Source organism: Vigna radiata, chromosome 7, assembly GCF_000741045.1.
Source record: "Vigna radiata var. radiata cultivar VC1973A chromosome 7, Vradiata_ver6, whole genome shotgun sequence".
NCBI lineage: Eukaryota > Viridiplantae > Streptophyta > Magnoliopsida > Fabales > Fabaceae > Vigna > Vigna radiata.
Window position 1 is genome coordinate 39145940 of NC_028357.1, and position 20767 is coordinate 39166706.

Here is a 20767-nt window from a genome sequence, read left to right on the forward strand (position 1 = left end):
TATATATATATATATATATATATATATATACTTCTTTTTTCATTCTATAAAAGCATGAAATCATACTAATTAATAAATTTGTTAACATCATTTAATTTAAATAATTTAATTCAATAATTATCATTCAATGAAACATTGTATCAATATAAAAAAGAAGATAAAAATAGAAACTTGATTAAAGAAATAATATTTAAGATATCGAATTATTATAATTAGTTAACATTATTTATTTCATATTTTGTATTGACTTATTATTTTCAAGTTTAACAAATATATACAGTTAATTTATCAATAATTATGTTAGTATGGTTTATAACGTAATTATTACAAGAAGCAATAACTTTACGGTTTTGTTTAATTATTATTTTTAGTTTTAGGATATATATATATATATATATATATATATATATATATATATTAAATGGAAAAATATGAGAAAAAAAAATACAATTCTCTAATATAATCAATGAAATTTTAATAAAATAAATAAATTACAAAATAAACTCATAATATTGTAATAGATATTATAATATGTTGTATGTTTTTGGTGTGTTGAAATTAAGGTGAGACCATGAGAGTACTAAAAAAGAAAAGAAAAATTGAAAGAGTTGAAAATGCAATAAAAAAAGTTTGGGAATGTAGGGTAGGGTGGGGACATGGAGCGAAGTGAGGGGTAGTTGAAAGGTGTAATCCAGAAAACCAGTTGTCGCATTGCTTTGTCGACCACTCTTATGTGTATGTATACATCATATCTATCCATCCATCCATAGTTCAACAACACAACCAACTCCTCTTCCTTCTGTGTTTTCTTTTTTTCAAACACATGGTGGACACTCACCCACGTCCCTCATCTTCTCCTTCTCTATAAATTCATTATTCTAATCTTCTTCTTTCAACAGCACAAGTATCAAATTGAATCATATTAAAGTCTTTACCTAAGAAATTTTTACCTTAAGATAATGTTTTTCTAATAACCACGCGAACAAGTACTGTGATAAGAAGGAGCAGGTTTTTGAAGAGTTTTGTATAATATTCCAACACCTGCATTCCGATGCTCATGCTGAAGCAGTCAATAATAAGATGATTTTCACTATATTGAAAAAAGTTTAACAAACAGAGTTATTGTTGATTCAAAAGATAAGTTTAACTTCCCAGAAAACTTCCTTTTGTTAGTCTATGGACGTTAATGTAATCATATCTGTAACTTGTCGCATACTTATTCAACGGTTAACTAAACATATGCTACTTGTTTGACTAATTGTTTAACCTAATTTAAGTAGTTATCATCTGCAAATGATTATTGTTTCCACAATACCGATTTGGCACTTCTACTTTTTCTATATTTTTGTATTTGAGACACTTCATTTTTTGACTCTATTAATATTAATATTGACACTATCAAATTAATACTGTTAAGTTTTAGTTTTAGTAACTTCAGTATTAGAAACAGGAACTAACAAAATAAAAAGAATAAAATCAATCATAAGTCATTTTTTAAAACAAAAAATTGATTTATAACAAATTAATTTGAAATTGGTTTTTAACAAATTAATTTTGGTAAACTTTAAAAGAGTTAATCAAATACAATAAAAATAAGATAAGAAAATAAAGATAAAAAAAAATATAAAAATAATAAAAGAAAAAAAATGCAAAGATAAAAGAGATAAAAATAATAATAAATACAATATGTTGATTCCAATATTTTTTTTCAATGATTCATCATTGATTATCTAAGAATTATTGATTAATTAATTATTATTTTAAATTTTCAAATTAATCAGAATAAATTTTCAATTTATTCGTTGACCTTTTTACTATTCTTTAAAGTAAACTCTTAATAAAACAAAGAATTTTGTAAAATAATAATAATAAATTTAACCAAAATACATTTTTAATTAAATATTATTATGTCTAATCATATCTACTCTTTTACATCTTATATAAAGTAAAAAGTTAAGTAACCAAAATAAATTTTTTATTAATTGTTGTTAAAATTTTCCCTTTTAGTTAAATACATTATTAATTGTTGACAAAAAGTCATTCAATCACATGATAATTTTCAACTTTAATCAAAGTAATCCTCAATTAAAATTAGAAACCATTGGACAAATATGATGAATATGTTAGGTAGATTTAATAGAGTGATAACTTACTACAATGTAAAAATCATTATTCGTCTAACCTCATAATCTAATTAAAAAATTTATATAATCAACTCGAGATTTAACATTGTATGAAATGTAGAAATAACATAAAAATATAAAATAATATAGGATAGTATGTGATTAGGTCTCCCAAAAGGTTTCCTAAGTTCTCCTAGTGGGTTTCATGTGTCTTTTTATAAAGAAATTGGATTAAACTTTTGTTGTTGTACTTTTACTTTCCATAATGTAATATTTTTCAATTATTTTTTAAATAGTCCAATATCTTCAAGATACATTTGGTTGTTGTGAAAATATAAAAAGATTTAAAAGTATATTTCCATTTTAAAAAAATTGACAAATATTATATTTTGATATTTACTTATTTATAGTTAAACAATATCATAATTTAAAAATATTAAATTAATATATAAAAGTATATTTTTCAAAATTATCTTTTATCATAAACATTTATTAATTATTGAAGCCTTTTTGTAGAAAGAATAGAAAAAACTGAAACATGTAATTTTTGTTGTTCATTCCATCTTCTGACTCAACCAATTTTTTTCATTTTTCATATTTTTCTTTCCTTTTCCATGCAATGCTTGACTTGGATTTTTATGGTTTTGATTATTTTTTATTTTTGGATTTATCTTTAAGGAGTTATTAACCTTTAATAAATTTATTTTCACATTTTCATGAGCTCAACTTAAATGTAAGTACACTAACACATCTTAAGATATTAAAAAAAAATTATGCAATTAAAAAGTTATTTTTAACATGTTTTTATATTTTATGCTCGGCAGACTTAGTTATAAAAAATCTTAATTAAAACTATTTTTTAAAGAACAAAACTAATTAAAAATTCAATATTAAAGACTAAATGAGAGTATAAATGCATACTCTCTCTTAATATAAGAAGTTTTAATCCTTTAAACTCCCCAAGTACAATGCATTACTTAAATTATTAGATGTCCAAGTATAAGTTATATTAAATGTTACAATAAATGTAACCTAACTATCTTATTTAAGTCTTATATTTATACTATTTATTTGTTGTGAAATTTTACTTATCATTCTTAATTTTGATCGAGTCAACACATTTGATTAGTTTACACATGGTAAATCATTTTCAAGTTGATTAATTACATAGAACGCTTTACCAATTAATCGTTCTAAGGATGTCAAATACTACGATCAAACGACATCCTGTTTATTGGTGTTTGATTGAAAGGTCCGTATTGTACAAAACTATTTTCACTATTTTAAAAGAATTTAGATGTATTTAAGAATTACTTTTTTGATTTGATTGAGTTTACTAGACTTTTTTCTTATTAGTGTTAACAAGATTTTTTATCTCCAGTGTTAAGATTTGGTTGCTTTTGTATATTGTTTCAGAGTGTCTCCGACACTCAAATGCTTAAGTTAGGGGTTGATCAATAAATTTAACTCACGATTCATTATTAGAACTCAGTAAAATTTGCTTACCTTTGTAGGGTAGCCTTCTATTTCATGGACCTTAAGCTCACATTAGTCCAATAAAACGAACTTAACTTTAAATTTGATGTGTTACTCAAAAACAATTTTCTTGACTTGCAATCAGTTATCAATATCTTTAATTATGTTATTAAGTTATTAATTGTTTATTTGTCTAAACCATTGGCCCAATAATGATATCTTTGAATTCTGGCCCAATTATGTGTCCAACATGAATAACTTAAGCGATGATCCAACATTTAATATGATTGACTGATAAACCCAAGAATTAGATTGAATGGTTGTGGGTGTTAATCCTCAATAATTAAAAGAATATTGTCAAATGTTTCTATCTACCTAATAGTTTTACATTGTTTAAAAGTTTAGGTTTAAAATAATTAAAATATTTTTCTCATTTTTTGAGATGTTTTTTAAAGACAAAACTATGACGAGACTTCCGTCTTTAAAATGGACAACATCTTGGATGTATGGTAATTGACCTTGACGATGTTACTTAACAAACTAGGGATCGAAATATTGGTGTCCATCGTGAGGTCGATAACGGAACAATTGGTCTCTTAAGTCCTCCATTAAAGATGCCCAGTCATCCCTTAGACCTCAACTAAGAGTTTATGTTCCTATCACACCTAATAGTCTTACTTTACTCAAGAATTGAGGCTTAAGACAGTTTAAATATTTCTTTCACCCTTCAAGACGCCTTTTCAAATCAAAACCGTAATAGAGTTCCAATATCCAAAACAACAATACTTCATCTATATGCTGATTAACCCTGACAATATTACTCGACGAACTTAGGATCGCATCACAAAAAATTGATTGGGTTAAATTCTTCTTTTTCTTTCAATCCCTAAACACATTAATCTCCTTCCTCTCTACTTCCAAAAATGATGATTTCCAAATAAATAAAAATAATAAGTTGTAAAGATAATTTAAATTTAGTTGGTGATTTAATTTATTCAATTAAGTAACGTGGACTTGTAGTCAATGCTAATATGTTTTAGCAACCTAAATCTAACATTAGTTTGCATTAGTTAATGATGGACTTGTCCTTCTACAACCTCCATTTTGTCTTACTCATGGTACGTGTTTTCTCCACAAACTTTTTTAAGAGTCAATTTTATAACTCTAAGTTGTCGGCAATTTTTTCAATACGATGCATTAAATCTGGGCATTACTATAGCGTAATGCCAATATTTGATAAAGCAAGTTAATATTTAATAAACTAATAAATAATAATTAATTGTGTAAATGAAACATACCTCCATAAGAGAGTTTAGTATTATTGTGGTGTAGGTACATTTCCGATCTTTATCTAATCTTATAGTTCAAAAGATAATGGTTAGAGGTTAGTGTTTGGATTCTAAGTTCAATCTTATTTTATTGTCTGTCTCCACTCGATCGGTATCCTATTCATCAGTTATTAATGTATATTTAATAAGAAAATTCTGATATTGTAGTGAAATTTTTTTAATTACTCTTAATAAAGGAATATTGCACTAATAAATACAGTGAATCACACAATAAACACGAAATATTAATACGAGAACAATTATAATATATTATGTTAAATAAGAGTACAAATGAAGATAAAAAAAGACATTTATTATAATCCTGTATAAATTAAGTTGGGATTAAATAATTGATGAAATAAAGTTTGGGGAGTATGATTGGATTGGTAAAACATAAGACTATATCGAAAAGAATGCTAGTTTAGAGAATTGATAACGAAATTGTGATTGATATTAACATTAGGGATATACATATGTGTGTGACCCAAACGTTAAACATTGTACGGGTACTAGGTAGAGTACATGTGTTAATTTGAAAATGGAATGGTGTTGCGGCAGAGAGATTGAAACGGTTGTTTGGACATGTTTGGACCACCATATCCAAAAACAATAAGTGAAATTACCGTAAGAAAGGAATTAGAGAAGCAGCATGAAGAACAGTATAGAGAGTGGAGTATGTAGATATTAAAAACGGTAGAGGTTGATGTTGTGGTGTTACTATTATTGTTGTTGTGGATAATGATACTTAAACAATATTTTTTTGACAACATTTGAATATCATTTACGTGTTATTATATAATTGATCTAAAATTTCTCCACAATCAATAATAATAATCGTAAATATTATCATGGACCAATCACAGTATGACAGGCGAAGAATAGTGAAGCGTTTAATTAAACACACCCTTAATTATTATTCCAACTAATTTGGGTGAGCAACATATGGCTGCTATTTATTGAAGATTTAATTGTTGCTGTTGGTGAATGATGGTCACATCAAAGGAAGAGAGAGCAGTGAAGTGAAATAATTGGTAATAAGAGAAATAGTGAAGAGGCACATGGGACGGTGGGGGGTTCCCATTTAGGTCTACCGGTACTTGTCCACATCTATCAAAAAAATAAAAAATTAAAAGATAACAACTTGCACCTTTCACCATCCATCAGATCGTGAAAGATACGCTATTTCATGCTTCTTCGTTTAATGGCTGTCACTGTCACGACCCACCAACCATGGGCTTCACCCCTATGCCTCAGGCCCAGTCTCTTCCACCTCTTGGGCCCACTTTACCACTATTGTCTTCTCCTTCGGTCCCACCACTATTGCCTCTCTATTCTGCAATCAACTACCGTTAGCTTTTCTTTTAAAGAACAAATGTGAAACGCAATGTAGAAAAACAAGGGGTAAATGTAGAAAAATTAAATTCGCTTGGATGCAAATAAAGCCCAACCCACTAACAAAACAAGGCAAAGATTCCTTCCTGTACGTATCAAATTTCTTGGTGCACTCTAACAAATCATTTTCGTAATAAAAATGGGATGATTGTCTATAAAAAAAATTTCCGAAAAAATGAATTTCGAGGAATAATAGGGTGTAGGATATGGTCCAAGATGTATAATTTTAAATTATGAGATTTTATACCAGGTGTACGTTTTTTATTTCATTTTCAAGCTTTTTCTTATATTTTTAACTTTTTTTTTTTTTTTTACAAAAATACCATTGTTTTGTTGGATCAACAAGTCAAATAAAAGTACATTTTCGTTGTGCACAGCGAATTCGTCCACCCTGTTTTTGTTTATGAAATTAGTATCTGTTGTGTTAAGATGGTCACAAATTGTTGAAGATGTTTTCTTAAAAAAGGAAAAAATAATGAAAAAGACATTCCCAATGAAAATTCTCGTCGTTAATTTGCGATAATTCTTTGTCTGAAATTGGTAAGAAAAACGTGTAATCAATCAGAAGAGAAGAGAAGAGAAAGATGGAGCTGTGGAACAGAGCCCGAAGCTTTGCGGAAGAAGCAGCGAAACGATCGAATGATCTGTCCTTGGGAGCTTCCAAATTGAGCGATATCATTACAGAGACCACCAAAGAGATAGCGGCACAAGCTTCCAAGCACTTGACCCAACCTTCGCTCACAAACGACGTCGATCTCCACCGTTTTGGCATCACCGAAGAGTTGAGAGAATTCGTCAAAGGGATCACCATCACTACCTTTGAACATTTCCCCCTTGAAGGTCTTTTCCTTACCTTTTATTCTATCTCTGGATTAACATTTGCTTCCTTTTAGTGAGAAATGGAAATTAGACTACAGAGTGAAGATAGTTTGCAATTTTGTCATGTTCTAAACTGAAAATCGGGGACATTTTTTTCTCTACCCTTTATTTTCCAAAATTTCCGTCATTATCAAACACTAATAGTTCATTACAAATGCTATCTACAAAGTTTCAATTCTGTATCATTCGGCTGCTACTTTCCTTTATTTCACGGCAGGATCTTATCGCAGTTTTGGTTCCCATCTATTTTCAGATGATACGGAATTTTCTGATGTTCCTGCGATTTCAAATGTCAGGCAGGATTTAACTGATTGGCAGGAAAAACATGCCGGTCTTGTTCTTTCTACCGTCAAGGTAGCATCTGCTGTGTTTCTGTGAATCAGGATTTTATCAAAGCTGTGCATGGCATGGCTGCTTTTATCAATATTAATGCGCCGCGTGTTTTCACAATGCTTTCATTAAATTTAAGAGAGGCATCGATTATCAATTTTTACTGGCATGCAAATAATGTTTGGCTTAGAAGTACTGATTACTTTTATTTAAGGAGTTTAGTTTTAGACTCTTAGACATTTTTTTTTTAAATCAATCATATTAACTTGAAAACTTGACATGTCTTGGATATTATTAGTATTCTACACCACCTCACACAAGAGGAGAAAGAGAAAACGAGAGGGGAAAGGAGACCGGAGAGAAAAATGAATCTAATTAACAGAATTGAATGATCTCAGTTGATTAGAATATGTACATACTATGCTATTAAAATACACCAGAAAGAATGAAAAGTTAGTTACAGCTTAACAGGCTAATCTTGAAGTCCACTAATAGAATTAGTTATATATAAGATTCACATAGGATCAGTGGGAATTTCATCCTTATTGTCTAGTAAGCCCCCAAAAGCCGGAGCACGTATATGATACAAGTTTGACTTGGACAAGTTCTCATGATAGAAACATGAAAGTAGAAGTTTTGTCAACATACCAACCACTTGGGCAGAGGAAGGAATGAGTACAAAATGAATAAGACCTTCTTAAAGCTTTCTCAGAATAAAATGAGAGTCAACTTCTATATGTTTTGTTTGACAAAAAAAAAAGAGTAGAAATATCTCTGTACAAATCATTACACAAATACTGTGACTACTGTATGTCACACAAGCAATTCAAGAACTTTATACTCTGTCTCCAAAGAAGACCCGGACATTGTCGCTGTCTTTTCAGATTTCCAGGGAAATAAAAATATTTCCCATGAACACACAATGATCGGTGACTGACCTTCTGGAGTTAATGCAAGTACTCCAATCAGAAAATCCTTTCATAAATAGTTGACTATCAAAAATAAACAAAATCCTGGACATCCTTTTAAGTATCTTAATATACACTTGGAGCTGCTGTTGTATGATGTTCTCGTGGGACTAAAACAAATTTACTTAGCTTGTGAATTGCAAAACTAAGGTCAGGCCTAGAGCGAGTAAGATGCAAAAGGCATCAAATCAACCTTCTATATTCACAAGATTGGAAGTGACCCTTATTCATCATAAAAATGACAAGATGGCTCTACAGGAAACATGGCAGGTGTTCAGCTAAGAAACCACTATGAGAGAGCAGATCTAAGCAACATTTTTGTTGGTTAAGAACAAGTCGAGAGGATGAGCGACTTATTTCAAATCAAGAAAATATGTGAGTACCAAAATCTTTGGTGCTGAATGAGTAGTGAAGATGAGACTTAACATGTTGAATTTCTGGAACACCATTTTGTCAATACAATATCGTCAACATATACAGGCAAAGTTATAAAGGAACAACCAGTTTTGCAAACAAGTAAAAGATGATCACCTGAACTTTGAACATAACCAAGATGAATCAATGTTTAGGTTAGTTTTTAATTCCTTTGCTTGCTAGCATGTTTTAACTCGTACAAATACTTTCTAAGTTTACAAACTTGTTTTGGACGTGAAAGAAGACCAGGAAGAGGAATCATGTCAATTTTTTCATGGTTGTCTCCATCACGAAGTGCTATTCACATCTAACTAATGTAGAAAAGAGGGCTTAGCACATGCCTTTAGCAAAATAAATTAAATGGCAGTATCTTTAGAACTAGAGAGAATGTCTCAGTGTACTAAAGACCTTTGGTTAGAGTATACCCTGGCAATCAAATGGCTTTTTATATATCAGTATAGCCATTGTTTTATGCTTAGCTATATCAACCCATTTACTCCCAATAGGGTGCATCCCTTGAGGCATATCCACTCAAGACCGAGTTTGATTAGACTCAGGAGCTGAAAGTTCGTGATGTATTGCTTCTTTCCAACAATGATGTTGAAGAGTTTCTTCAAAGGGTTCAAGCTCTTGGATAGATAGAGGATTGACCGAAAGATGAATATGTAGAAGAATGACTATGACAAGAAAGATAATTTTGAATAGAACATTTAGTGCCTAAAGAATGATTGGAAGTATCCATTTAGGAAAAGAAAGTAATGTGGTAGTGTTAATTCTTTGGCAAGCGTACCAAATCGTTTAAACAATAGATCGATAAGACCGGATATCGTTTCCCAAGAGATTCGTATCACACCAAACAATCGTATAATTGTTTAACTAACAGAGACTAAAGAATGATTCCATATAATGAGTTTTGTCTGCAATTAAACTAAATATGATGCATAAATAGTACAATGAACTTCTGTAGCTAAAACACTTGGAAATGGAATTAGATTCAAAATTATATGAATTGGTATTGTTGGGTTAAGATTTTATCTACTTCACTCTTATGCATGTAAAAACACGTCATCTTCATTAATATGCTAAGGTCAATCTACTAGTTTACTCAAAACCTAATTCCTTGGTGGAAAGAGTCTAAACTTCCTTATTAGACTTCAATCCCTTGAAAACCCTAATAAGTTACTCTGCATTAAGAATTAAGATTTAAGACAACTAAAGGTCCAAGTTCTATTCCTAGGTACAATTTCCTTTAGGTGGTTTATTCCAAATCTAGGTTCACAAGATATTTTCCAATGTCAAATAAATCAAATATCAAGCTATGAGTGGCCAAACCATAACAAGCATGAAGTGAAGGAACAAAACTACTAGCATTCAATGAAAGAGGTAATACATATATTCAAAACAACTTCATATTACATAAGAGTTCAATGGCTACATCTATCCCCAACAAAAATGAAGTTAGCTCTCCATTGTCATGGAGAGCTCAAGCTTACAATGGAAGAAATGGAAGAATGTGGAGACCCAAGGAAGAAAAAAGGAATGTTCTCACACACCCAAGCTAGCCTCCAAGCATTCCCAGAGAGTATTTTCGTGTTCAGCTGCCAAAAGATGCTACTCCCTCCGCATTTTAAAGCTAAATAGGTAAAAAATGCCACATCAACAAAAATGGCGCTCAACGCCTAAATAGGGAGCGCCCAAGCGCCGACTTTGCAAACTAAATGGGCTCAGCGCCCTGGATAGGGCGCCCAAGCGTGAGATTTGCGTGACAAATGGCGCTCAACACCTAGAGATGAGGCACCCAGGCGTGATCTTTGCGAGCCATCTAGCACTCTAGGCCCTTGGAGGGGTGCCCAGGCGTGATTCTGAACTTCATGGGTTCTTGTTTTTCATGTTCTTTGTGCTTTTCCAGGGTGCCAGTGCCTAGGTTTGGTGGAGGTTCTTCTAAAGCACATATTTAGCCTACAAAACAAGGGGATTAGTGATAAAATCTACTAAGTGTAGCCTAAAATACAATTATTTACAAAAGCACAATAAAAGAGAGGATTAAGCACGTTTCAAGCTAAAAAAGAGTTAATTTTGCCAAGAAAATAAGATTCAAATAAAGGTAAGAATTAGGGTTATCAGGTAATCTTTCCAGTATCTTGTCTTTTGTTTAGGGCGAGTAGAAACTCTATTTGGGTTGAGGTTGTAAATAATGACTTGGATTTTTTAAAGCAAGAATTTCATTTGACTGGCATGAATTGTTAGAATCAATATTGTTTCGGATGTGGCCCCAAGACAGAACTCAAACCGATCGATTCCTCCTTGAACACCTGAACGGGTGGCGACCTGCAGGTTAGCACTCCAACGCTCAAGTCAGCAAGGTCACCGTTAAGTTCGAAGTGAAAAGTAAAACAGATCAAAAGTCCCTTACCTCCCCACTNACTCCTGTATTTATAGGCCTAAACCTTACCTTTGGACGGCCCATTATTCTGTAACCGCAGATTCGTAATCCCGAGTATCTCGCCACCAGGCGTAACTGTCGCCCCTGCCTCCGAAATCTTTGCTCCCGTAATCCTGTCCGTTACAAAATGCACATTTACTCCCTGAATCATCGCTCCCTGCCACGTGCCTCCTCTCGTGTATTAACTCCTGATTTCACTTCCATTTATCACCCCTTCTCCGATCCGTTTCTCCCTCCACCCGATCCACCATTCATCCTTCATAGTTTCATATGCCACATGGTGCCTACCTCCCCCATTCAGCTGATCACTTTCTCCCTCCCCCTGATCCTTTTCTCCCTCTGCCCAATCCACCTCTCACTCCTGCTAACCCCATACACTACAGGGTGCCACTCTCACAAACTCTACCGATCACTTTCTCCCTCCCCCCGATCCGTTTCTCCCTCCACCCGATCCGTTTCTCCCTCCACCCGATCCACCTTTCACTCCTGCTAACCCCATACACTACATAGCCAATCTCACAAACTCTACCGATCACTTTCTCCCTCCCCCCGATCCGTTTCTCCCTCCACCCGATCCACCTTTCGCTCCTGCTAACCCCATACACTACAAATATATTATCACCGATGACAAAATGGGTTCTGAAACAGAATGGACAACATCTCTAACAGCTATTGGGACTACAATGTCATTATCACAAAAAATAGGGAAAGTAGGCACAACTTTATATGGATCAACTTTATCTAAAATGTCATTCTCGTGAAATGGAAAACTAGTTTCATGAAAAGTGACGTGTTCTGACAATTTTTTTTTCTAATCCCTATCAAAAAGAGCGTAACCTTTTGGTTCATCTTTATAACCAAGAAAAGCAAACTCTGTTGCTCTGGGACTTAGTTTTGCCCTTTGTGCACCATTAGTACTTGCAAAAGCTAAGCAACCAAAAAACTTTGCATGAGAGAGATACGGGACTACATTGTAAACCATTTGAATGGTGATTTATTATGTAATAGGAGTAAAGTAGGTGTTCTATCTATATTAAATGGACAACATGCTTGACCACATATGACCATAGACAAAGAGGCAACTGAAATTGAAAAATGAGTACACGAGTGACATTAAAAATATGTCAATGCTTCCAGTCTACAATTGCATTTTGATGTAGTGTTTCCACACAACTAATTTACTGAACAGTCCCTTTTCTATCAAAGAAATCATTCATTATTATCACTTCTCAGCACTTTCAAATGAACATTAAACTGACTTTCAATCATGATAATTAAAGTTTCTGTTGGAACAATTTTCCTAGAACTTAGGAAAACAAGATGAACAACAATGTAGACTTGATATAATCTTCTAGACGTGAATACACACTTTCCTAAAAGCAATATTTCGTCCCTTATAAGAATGAAGGGGATGACAAAATCCGCTTTTGAGATACAAAGAAGAAATACAACGATGATACACACAAATCAATTCGTGAGAATTTTATTCTTGTTTGATGTTAATACTAAGAGTGAGTATTATCGTTGTATTTCTTTGTATCTCAAAAACAGATTTTGTGATCCCCTTCACTCTTATAAGGAACGAAATATTGCTTTTAGGAAAATGTGTATTCACGCGTAGAAGATTATATCAAATCTACATTGTTGTTCATCTTGTTTCCCTAAGTTCTTGGAAGATTGTTCCAACAGTTTCCAAATGGCTGTTCTAGCCTAAGTTTTCATCATGTATATAACTAGTAAAATCATCTACAAGTCTTATGAAATATTTGTACAGTTTAGAAGAAATATGACTCAGTGGGCCACATATATCTACATGTAGTAAATCAAAGAAATTAGCTGATTTAGTATAACTAGAAGAAAAGGGTGATCTCTTATGTTTTTCATCATGACATATATCACAAGGTTTGAAACATTTGAGTGATATGACGACAAAGCGGTCAACCTATCATGAGATAAGTATACCGTTCTAAAATGTCAACGTTTTTCATTATCGGTATCTATACAAGTTTTATTAATATTATTAGCCTTATTTTGTTTGTGTGCTTGAGGAAGAGAGAAGGAGTGGTGGGGATAGAGTGTTGATGTAAGTGTTAAAAACCCTGAATTGCACCATGGTGAGTTATGTGTTGAAATAAATTTAAATTTTAGGTTTTTATTAATAATTTTGTTTAGATCTTATTTTATTAGTTTTGGGTATAGGAATATTTAGTTTGATTTGATAGAGATAAAATTGGGATGGGTAGTTATGATTTTGTGTTTATTAGATAGAATATTATTTTATGATAGAATAAGCGGATTTTATATTTAGGTAAGTTGATATTTTATTGTCAGTTTTTATTATTTGTACTTGGTCCAAGATCCGATTTGTACCTATTTAAAGGTTGTTAAGGTTTAATGAAAATAACTCACAATGGATTGAAAAGTAAAATTATTTGTGTGAGTCACGTTATGAATATGTATAGTGAGATTTTCCCAACATTATGGTTGTCCTTTTTCATTCAACTGCAATTGTGACCTTGTCAGATTCACTCATGATGGTTGGTGATATGCTGCATCTTAAATCATAAGATGTTGGGTATTTTTATTTCCAAGTTTGTTGAAGCAAATAATTGTTTCGAAGGCATTTCATGTTTTTATGCTAATCTCGCATGACTAAAGTAAAATCTTTCACCCAGGTGTATAGAGTGGTTTGTGTATTATAATCTGTCAATTAAATTTTTTCGTGCAATCACATATTTGAAACATAATGCACTCCCACTATTTAGTTGATTTTTTGTTACAGGAGATTTCTCGATTGAGGTATGAACTGTGTCCACGAGTCATGAAAGAGAGGAAGTTTTGGAGAATATATTTTATACTTGTGAATAATCATACTGCACCGTATGTAATTTTTCTTGTTGCTTGAGTATTTTGGTTACACCTTAAATATTGTTTGAGTTTCATCTGACTTGGCTCAATTTAATAGACGACTGCTTGATGTTTGTAGTCTTAAAATACTAAAGGGTCATGTATTTTATGCAGGTTTTCTTGATACTCACCAAATGAGAATTGAAGATATATATATAATATGCTGTTTTCAATTGTAAATAACTAAATATCATATTCTTGGCCTTAAGCAATGAATCCTCCTAATTTAGGACATAGGAAGGTATAAATGTTCCCATAGTTCCAAAAGTACGAAATACTCTCATCCTGGAGGTATAAAAATAACATACGCAGAAATAGAAATTGAAGGAACTTCTGCTATAACAATATGAACATGTGAAGTTTTCAGAAATGTAATTTAGATGATTAAAGGAGAGTTTACACAAGCAACAGAATGTGGTTGAATTTTTTAAAATAATAAGTATTTGGTACAGTATAATAACAAAATTTAGTTGGATGTGCATAAATTATTACAAACAATAATTTTAGCAGATTATTGGTACACTTAAGAAATCAATATACTTGTGGAAAATTGTCATGCTGGTTATACTAGCCCATGTGTCATATGAAATGCATCTAGCAATTAACTCATTCAACTGATCATAACTTGGGTAATATTATTATATTTATGCTGTTTTTGTGACATTTAGTAAACTTCCGTCTTGTGATTTCTGTCAGCTATGAGAATAAGTACATGGAAGATGAAAAACTAAAATCTTCTGAACAAGGAAAATATCGCATAGTCACGATGAAACCATTAAATGCTGAATTGATCTGTAACCAAGAGGCGCAGGAAATATCTAAAAAGGACAATTTATCAACTTCAACTGAGCAAGACTTGGATGTATTTCTTCTGGGAGAAGGAAACAGTGATGATGAGCCCGGTACACCTTATTGCTTTAATCTATTAAAAATTGTTATTTATTTCTGAAACATGGCGTATATGAGTTTGGTACATTTTAAACTATCTAAACACATTTAAAGTCTCAATAATCTAAAGGATGTTAACCGTATAGGAAAATAAATATATTATTGGAAGTCCTCCATATATATATATATATATATATATATATATAAATATGAATGTAAATCTCGCTTAACAAATTGACTTTGTGAAGTTGAGTTAGGTTTAAAGTTCACCTCTCAATAGATTATGCCAAACGATTTGTTTTTTTGGATAATTGAAGTTTTCTAATTATTCACTTAATTTCAAAGTTTTTAAGAGAATGAGATAGACGGGAAGGGAAGGGACAAAATTGTGTAATTTTGCATTCCTCGTGTTTGGATGATTTATGAGAGAAGAAAGGGCAAGGTAAAAAATGTTCCTAATATCAAGTTTAAAAAATTTCAATATGACACATTTTTATTCAAACAACTAAATTTATTCAAATAGTAATTCTTAAGGTAACAGCAAAGCTCCTTACCCTTGTTATTGTTGGGTTATTAGACTCTCTTCCTATGTAGAGAATAGGTCCAAGTAATGTGGACCATTATGTATCATTAGGTTAAATGGAGATGGGTCAGATTAGTAGGACACATAAGAGTCATTTGAAGAGAGGGAAAAGTCAAATGAGAGAAAAAGGAAGAGAGAAAGTCATTCCCGCATAACCTTAAACCTGCACTGGTGTTTTCTTTGTTGTGAAGTCGTGTACCGTTGGATCGGGCTGATTTTTGGACAGTGGGTTCTAGACATATGGTTCTTCATTCTAACCATTCGGATCGTCAATCAGAGGTCTAGTTTGGGAGAAATCAGTCCCGCACCAGAAGCCCTGTTTGGGAGAATTTTCATCTTCTTTGTTCTCATTTGTAAGCATTTGTGCTTATTTAAATTGGCTTATTGAAAATACCATTTGATGTTATTATTGGAGACTCTTTTGTACCCTATTATTGATCATAGTAGATTTTTTCTTTGGTCTAAACGACTCGTGGTTTTTACCCTTGCATTGAGGGGTTTTCCACGTTAAAAATTGTTGGTGTTTTTATGTTCTTTGAAATATTTATTCTATTTGTTTGGTTCTCGTCGCAGATTCTCGCAAGAAGGGGGATTGAATTTCCGCTGCGTTATTACTCTGTGTTAAGTTACTATATTTTTGACCCTTTCCCCATCAAAGTGGCATCAAAGCTCTTTAGTTAAGGGACGGTTTAACTTGTGTGAATGGTGGAGGAACATACAAAATTGATTCCTTTGAATGGAGAAAATTATCACGGTAAGATGAAGGACTTACTATTTGTGAAAATTTTGCATATTTCTGTTTTTGCTCCCAATAAGCCGGAGTCCAAGTTAGATGAAGAATGGAATTTTGAACATAAACAGGTATGTGGATTTATCAGGCAGTTTATTGATGATAGTGTTTATAATTTTGTTGCTAATGAGACACATGCTAGAAGCCTATGGGATAAGCTTGAGTCCTTGTATGCTTATAAGTTAGAGACTAATAAATTGTATTTGTTGAAAAATTTTGTGGAGTTGAAGTACAAGGAAAGAACTCCTGTTTCAAATCACTTGAGTGAATTTCAAAGACGCTATGATCAATTAGTAAAAGTGAGTATAAAATTTGATGATGATCTATTGGGCTTACCCTTTTTGTCTTTGCTTTCTTTCTTCCACAAAAAAACAGTTATTCTTTATATGTCTTGTTTTGTGACAATAGTGACACTCCACATTCTTGTACCGAGACCTGGATTTGCTCATGCTTTTATCTCTACCACTATTTTGTTCTTTCTTCTGGCTTCTCCCCCTATTCTTTGTAATAAGCACTTCTAAATGAGATGAAGTACCATGTGTCTTCCTTCTCATCTCCTCATTAAGTGCACCACTCTTTACCATTTGTAAAGAAATATCACCATTAGGGGTAACACTTATCATGGAAACTCGAAATGTCTCCCACGAATCCGGTAAAGAGTTTAATAGGAATAAACCCAATAGATCATCATCAAATTTTATACCCACTCCTACTAATTGATCATAGCGTCCTTGAAATTCACTCAAGTGATTTGAAATAGGAGTTCCTTCCTTGTACTTCAACTCCACGAAATTTTTCAACAAGTACAATTTATCAGTTCCTAACTTAGAAGCATACAAGGACTCAAGCTTATCCCATTGCATGTGTCTCATTAGCAAAAAATTTATAAACATTATCATCAACAAACTGCCTGATAAATCCACATACCTATTGATGTTCAAAATCCTATTCTTCATCTGACTTGGATTCCGGCTTATTGGAAGCAAAAACAGGAAGATGAAAATTTTTCACAAATAGCAAGTCCTTCATTTTGCCTTTCCATAGGTGATAGTTTTCTCCATTCAAAGGAATCAATTTTGTATATGCTTCCACCATTCACACAAATTAAGCAATCCCTTAACCAAAGAGCTCTGATGCCACTTTGATGGGGAAAGAGCCAAAAATATAACAACTTAGTAAAGAGTAATAACGCAGTAGAAATTCAATCCTCATTCTTGCAAGAATTTATGAGGAGCACCAAAAAAATAGAACAACAAACATAGAATCCAAAGCACAAAGAGATGTCAACAATTTTTAAAGTGAAAAACCCCTCAATACAAGGGTAAAAACCACAAGTCGTCCAGACCAAAGAAAAAATCCACTATGATTAATAATATGGTACAAAAGAGTCTCCAATAATAACACCAAATGGTGTTTTCAATAAGCCAATTTAAATAAGCACAAATTCTTACAAATGAGAACAAAAAATATGAGAATTCTTCGAAACAGAACTGCTGTTGTGGGACTGATTTCTCCCAAACTAGACCTGTGATTGACAGAATGAAGAACCATAAGTGTCCAAAAATTATACCCTAGTTTGAATGTGAACAAAAGTAGAGCTTGAGGGCATTATTTCCTTTCCATGCCTTCTCTTTCCACTCCTCATCTAGCAAATCTAGATGTAACTCTTAATCAATACAGAAAGAACTAAAGTCACTTGAACTTTCGTCATGTTTTTCCTATTTGTTAGCCTATACCACTATGTTCTCCGGAGTTGGAGTTATATCCAATGACAGTATTAGATTATTCTTCTGCGTATTTGAGTTAGAGTATAGAATAACATGTGCTCTGGGTGAATTTAAAATTGGTGACTTTGCATTTGCCTACAATCTCTCTGGACTTTCAGATGATGGCGATGGAAGATACAATGATGATTTGGACAAATTGATGGATAATTCGGTAAGCATGACATAATCTGTACTCATTAAAATTTAGGCATACTTAGCAAACAATAATTTTATATTTGTCAAAATGTTTCTAAAACGGTTGCATGTAAACTTCTTTTTATGTCTTTTTTATTCCATGAGTGAAAATGTTATCTATGGCATGAACTCAAAAAAGAACTAGAATTTGAAATATTTTTGAGGTTACATTAAAAATTTAAATGTTATAGCTGATGCTTCTTTTTGCTTTTGTTCTTTCATGAAAAATAAAAAACATTTTTATTTCCACATTTACAAATTGGTCCCTCACTATTTTCTGACATGATAAAGTTTTAACGTTGTCAGGTTTAGTACTTGCCAATATTTTTCGATTTTGTCCCTATATGAAACAAATATACATTTTGTTTTGATCTTTGCAAGAAATAGATAGAAAAAATCTACCATTCGATTCTGCTCTTGACACATTTTCTTTTGTTTTGATTCTACTTTTTTTTTTATCACCAATTCAATATTTTAAATTAGTAAAATATAGTTATTTGGTAAACTTCACGGTGTTCCAGTTTTTGTTTACGTAATTCTAGATCAAGCCTTTTGTTATTGGATAAAGAAGAAGGTTAGCCTTTCAACCGGTTTTCTTTTATATAGCCATAAACCCATTGAAGAAGTTCTAAAGTTAGAAATAACAATATAAACAAGTTACAGTTTCTATAAATTAATTTTATTACCAAACAAAAAAAAAACTTAGGGTTTGTTCACTTGGGGGTGATTGGAGGTGATTAGGGGAGAGTGATTGAGTGAATTTGAGGATAATTTTTTTTGTTATTTATTTGAGTGAATTTGGAAATAAACGAGAGTGAATTTTGAAATAAAATTTGTGAGAATTAGTGTAGGATTTAGTTTATATGACAAATTAAAAAAATTTACTTCAAAATTCACTTTCGTTTACCTCCAAATTCACTCAAATAAACCACAAAAAATATTATCTTCAAATCCACTCAATCACCTTCCCCCAATCACCTCCTATCATCCCAAGTGAACACACCCTTAGTATACAAGAAGATCCCATGCACACTACAAAATATTAGTATTACTTTGTGTTATAATTTGGCAGTAAAAGAGAAATGTGATTTGGTCAGCAAAAATACTGTTGAACCATATATCAGATACTCTTTTCCCGTAACAAGATATATTTGACCATTGGAACTTCAGTTTGGTCTTGAAATTTGATTAAATCACATTCATTGAAGTTGGCGGCACTTTTGGATATTAATTTATTTGAGAACTTACTTGAATGTACAGGATGATGAGAAAGGGAAATGACAGATGTCGAATGAAGTTATTGGCTGACACATAGGATGGCTGATAAGTTCTTTGATGCCTACTTTTATTGTTTCAACCCTTTCTTGCTACTTTATTTAAGTGTTAATAGTAGTTTTCCCTGAATGTTGGGTTTCTGATCATAGAATTTATGATTATACGGTGTCCAGCTTTGTTGTTGTTTAAAAGTTTTTTTGTCTTTGCGTGTAAAAGTACACATTGAATGTTCTGAAAAAAAAGGAAAAATCATAATCATGCTTGTATTAATTGTAGATCCTTTTGTATGGAAAGTTAAGAGGCTTCTAGTTAAGGTTATCAAACTCGAGTTTATGTAAATTCGTGAGAGTCGAGTAAATTCGACTTGTAAATTTAATCCATAAATTCGTAAGAGTTTATTTCAGATGAAAAATACTATATAAATAATATTTTAATTCAAATAAGTCTACAAAATTATATAACTTTAAATAAATAAAATTTATAGATATATAGTTCATAAAATAAATATTGTAAAACATAAATAGTTGGATTATTGTCATTAATTTTGATGCATTTCATTAAATATATAATAAAAAAGACCAAACGACCTTTTTTTTTCTTAATTTTTTCCTCTTTCAAGTTCGTAGAATCGCTCCAAACTCGCGATTTTACACGATCTTACCGATTTCACAATTAATTCTACCGAGTTTATCCAAGAAAGAGTTTACTTCCGAGTTAACTTGGAAGCCATGTTTAGGAACGTAAACTCGTAAGAGTTTAAGAGTTAACCCGAGAGTTTGATAACTATGCTTGTAGCAAACATAACCACATATGAAGTACAAGTAAAGAGAACATTGTTTTGAATGTCAAGTTTTTAACAAAACTTTACACTGATACAAATCAAACTCTTTTCACACCATGGTTACTCAATTATGATTGCAAACTGTTGGGTGAGATGTCCACTTTGAACCAAACTCTTATGGATTTATTTTTGACACTACTTCAAATGACTTCTTACTATTAGAGGTATT

General features: G+C 31.9%; 1 protein-coding gene across 1 annotated transcript; it reads left to right on the top strand.

Moving 5' to 3' along the window:
* The first annotated feature begins 6482 nt into the window (after nt 1-6482).
* On the top strand, nt 6483-20053 carry LOC106768410. Its single transcript, XM_014653558.2, has 6 exons — nt 6483-7159; nt 7452-7552; nt 14136-14233; nt 14957-15162; nt 18407-18459; nt 19743-20053. Exons 1-6 carry the CDS (start codon nt 6904-6906, stop codon nt 19761-19763), a joined length of 735 nt encoding a protein of 244 aa, XP_014509044.1. The 5' UTR covers nt 6483-6903; the 3' UTR covers nt 19764-20053.
* Nucleotides 20054-20767: the final 714 nt, after the last annotated feature.